The sequence below is a fragment of the Formica exsecta genome, unplaced genomic scaffold (assembly GCF_003651465.1).
Source record: "Formica exsecta isolate Colony F162 unplaced genomic scaffold, ASM365146v1 scaffold228, whole genome shotgun sequence".
Classification (NCBI taxonomy): domain Eukaryota; kingdom Metazoa; phylum Arthropoda; class Insecta; order Hymenoptera; family Formicidae; genus Formica; species Formica exsecta.
Window position 1 is genome coordinate 211,613 of NW_021849573.1, and position 2,325 is coordinate 213,937.

The following is a 2,325-nucleotide window of genomic DNA, read 5'->3' on the forward strand; positions in this document are numbered from 1 at the left end:
ATTATTTTCATATATTTACTAGAAACTCTTTTATTATTGCTTCCGCAGATTGATTAATAAATATTTTTATATTATATATTTAAATACACAGAAGAACCATTTACCATTGTAAATATATGTAATAATTTGGTAGTTATTACAAAGTACTGTGTATAACGCCGAACGTTTCGTTAAACGGTTCGCCAAGTGGTTTGATATTAATAATATATAATATAAAAAACTAAAGAGATATTAATGTTGGAAAGATTTATACTCAAATATTTATATTACAAGTATATTTGAATTACAAGTTGCTAATTTTTAAGTTTTACTTAAATTTAATGTTAAAATAAAAAAGAGATCACACTCCTAATGTTATTAAAATTCGAGATAAAATCCGATAATTAAAAAAGCAGAATTTGTTCAAAGTTGAAATTAAAGAATGATTCATCAAGTCATTAGTTGAAATATGCATACGCATAGTAGATAAAGAGAAAATTGTATATATTATATCTGATTTTAAAAATAACACGTCATACGTTATTTATCTATTTGTGATATGTAAGTATTGATTGCTTTTTATAATATAATATTAATATTATTTTTCACAAAAAATGTATATATATATATGCAATTTAGATAATAATTACGTAATTTTGTTATTATATATTACTTCATTATCTCGATGAATTTAAAAGTTAGTTCTATCTTTTTACAACCACGTCTTTCATTTTCATTATCTTATCTCTTCTATAATAAAAATATTATTTTTCAAGTCAGGTACAATCGAAACATTGTCACATGCGACATGATTTTTTATTCGAAACGATAGAGAACTGCGACAAGTCGCGGAATGATTAAAAATATATTATTTTCAATTTCTTGAATCAAAGTAGTTATACCTCTACCACAAAACGCGTGTGCGACGTTGTTATTAGCAATATTTCGATGAGATCATACGACACTGGTATAAAGTAATCTCCTTTGGATTTATCTATATTTGTAAGAGTATTATCAAGATTTTTTTTGCGATATGAATTACACTGATTTAAAGAAGTTCGTTAAAGACGGTTCGTTACATCTCTCACTATGCACTTACAAATAAACCAGTTGGACTCAACATTCTCCCGTTTGTCCAATATCACATATGCACGTATACTGCGTTCTACGTAGATGCCTTACAACTGCATGTAATTCTCAGAATTGTAAAGATCATCGTAGATATTCTCTTGAAGAGGCAGCGACGCGTTCTGATTCAATGGACAATTTGCGTTGTCGTTACGTGCACAGCTGTTCAGCTTCTGCGCATAAGAATTCGCATTTAGCAAGTCGATACTGCCCTGTACGTGCGGATAGTTCCACTGAAAGTAATTGTTGCTCATCTGTGATTGAGTGGCGCAGTAGTTGGTTTGCTGTTGATACGCATACGTTCCCTCTTGAGAGGCATAAAATATATCATTTTGCAAAACGTTGCTGGAGGAGGGTTGCATTTGCGTTTGCTGCGCCGATTCGATCGACATACTAGAATAATTCTGTGCTTTCTTATACTCATCGAGAATTCCATAATTTTTTATGGTCTGACTGTCGTTCGATGACACGTCGCTCGGATATGCGTACGAAGGACCGGCGGTTTCCGTGATCTTGGGAAACATCCAGGTCGATGATTTCGAATCATTGATTTTGAAGACCGTCTCCGAATGGTGCATTGTCGCGCTACTGGACGGCGCATTTTTCGAAGTGTCGATGGATTCGATCAGCTTGTTAGATTCGGGTTTATCTTTCTTATCCTTCATTCTACGATTTTGAAACCATACTTTAATTTGTTTCTCAGACAAGTTCAGGTTCTTCGCTATTTGAATACGTCGCGCTCTACAAAGATAACGCCCTGCGCTGAACTCCTTCTCCAACTCGATCAATTGTGTACTACTGTACGCCGTTCTGGTACGTTTGGCCTTTATCTGCTTCTTTACGGTTGCTGGAATTAAAAATTGTTGAATAATATATATTTAGGGAAAATATATTTTTAGTGTTTTCAATATAGGAGTATAAGAGCACAATAATTAAAAATCGCTGATTTAAGTAGCAAAATTAAAAAAAAAAGGAAATGGAAAGAATTATATTTTAAACTATAACAGATAATAAAAACATAATTAAAGAAATAATTATGCATTCATATATTTTGCACTTGTCTGTATTACTCTTTTTCTCTATCTCTAAGATTTTTATATCTCTAATTAAGATATTTATTTAAGCATTAATAAATTTTATTTATAAAAAATCAATTCTATTTATAAAAAAAAATATTGAGAGAGAGAAAGAGAGAGAGAGAGAGAGAGAGAGAGAGAG

The 2,325-nt window shown here is 31.2% G+C and overlaps 1 protein-coding gene across 1 annotated transcript in view; it reads right to left on the reverse strand.

The window, feature by feature from the left end:
- Positions 1-574: 574 nt before the first annotated feature.
- Positions 575-2,325, reverse strand: part of LOC115235584 (segmentation protein fushi tarazu-like) — a 5,192-nt gene continuing 3,441 nt past the window's right edge. Inside the window, exon 2 of the mRNA XM_029807479.1 lies at positions 575-1,954. Coding sequence (XP_029663339.1) covers positions 1,158-1,954 — 797 coding nt within the window. The 3' untranslated portion in view covers positions 575-1,157. The remainder of the gene's footprint in view (positions 1,955-2,325) is intronic.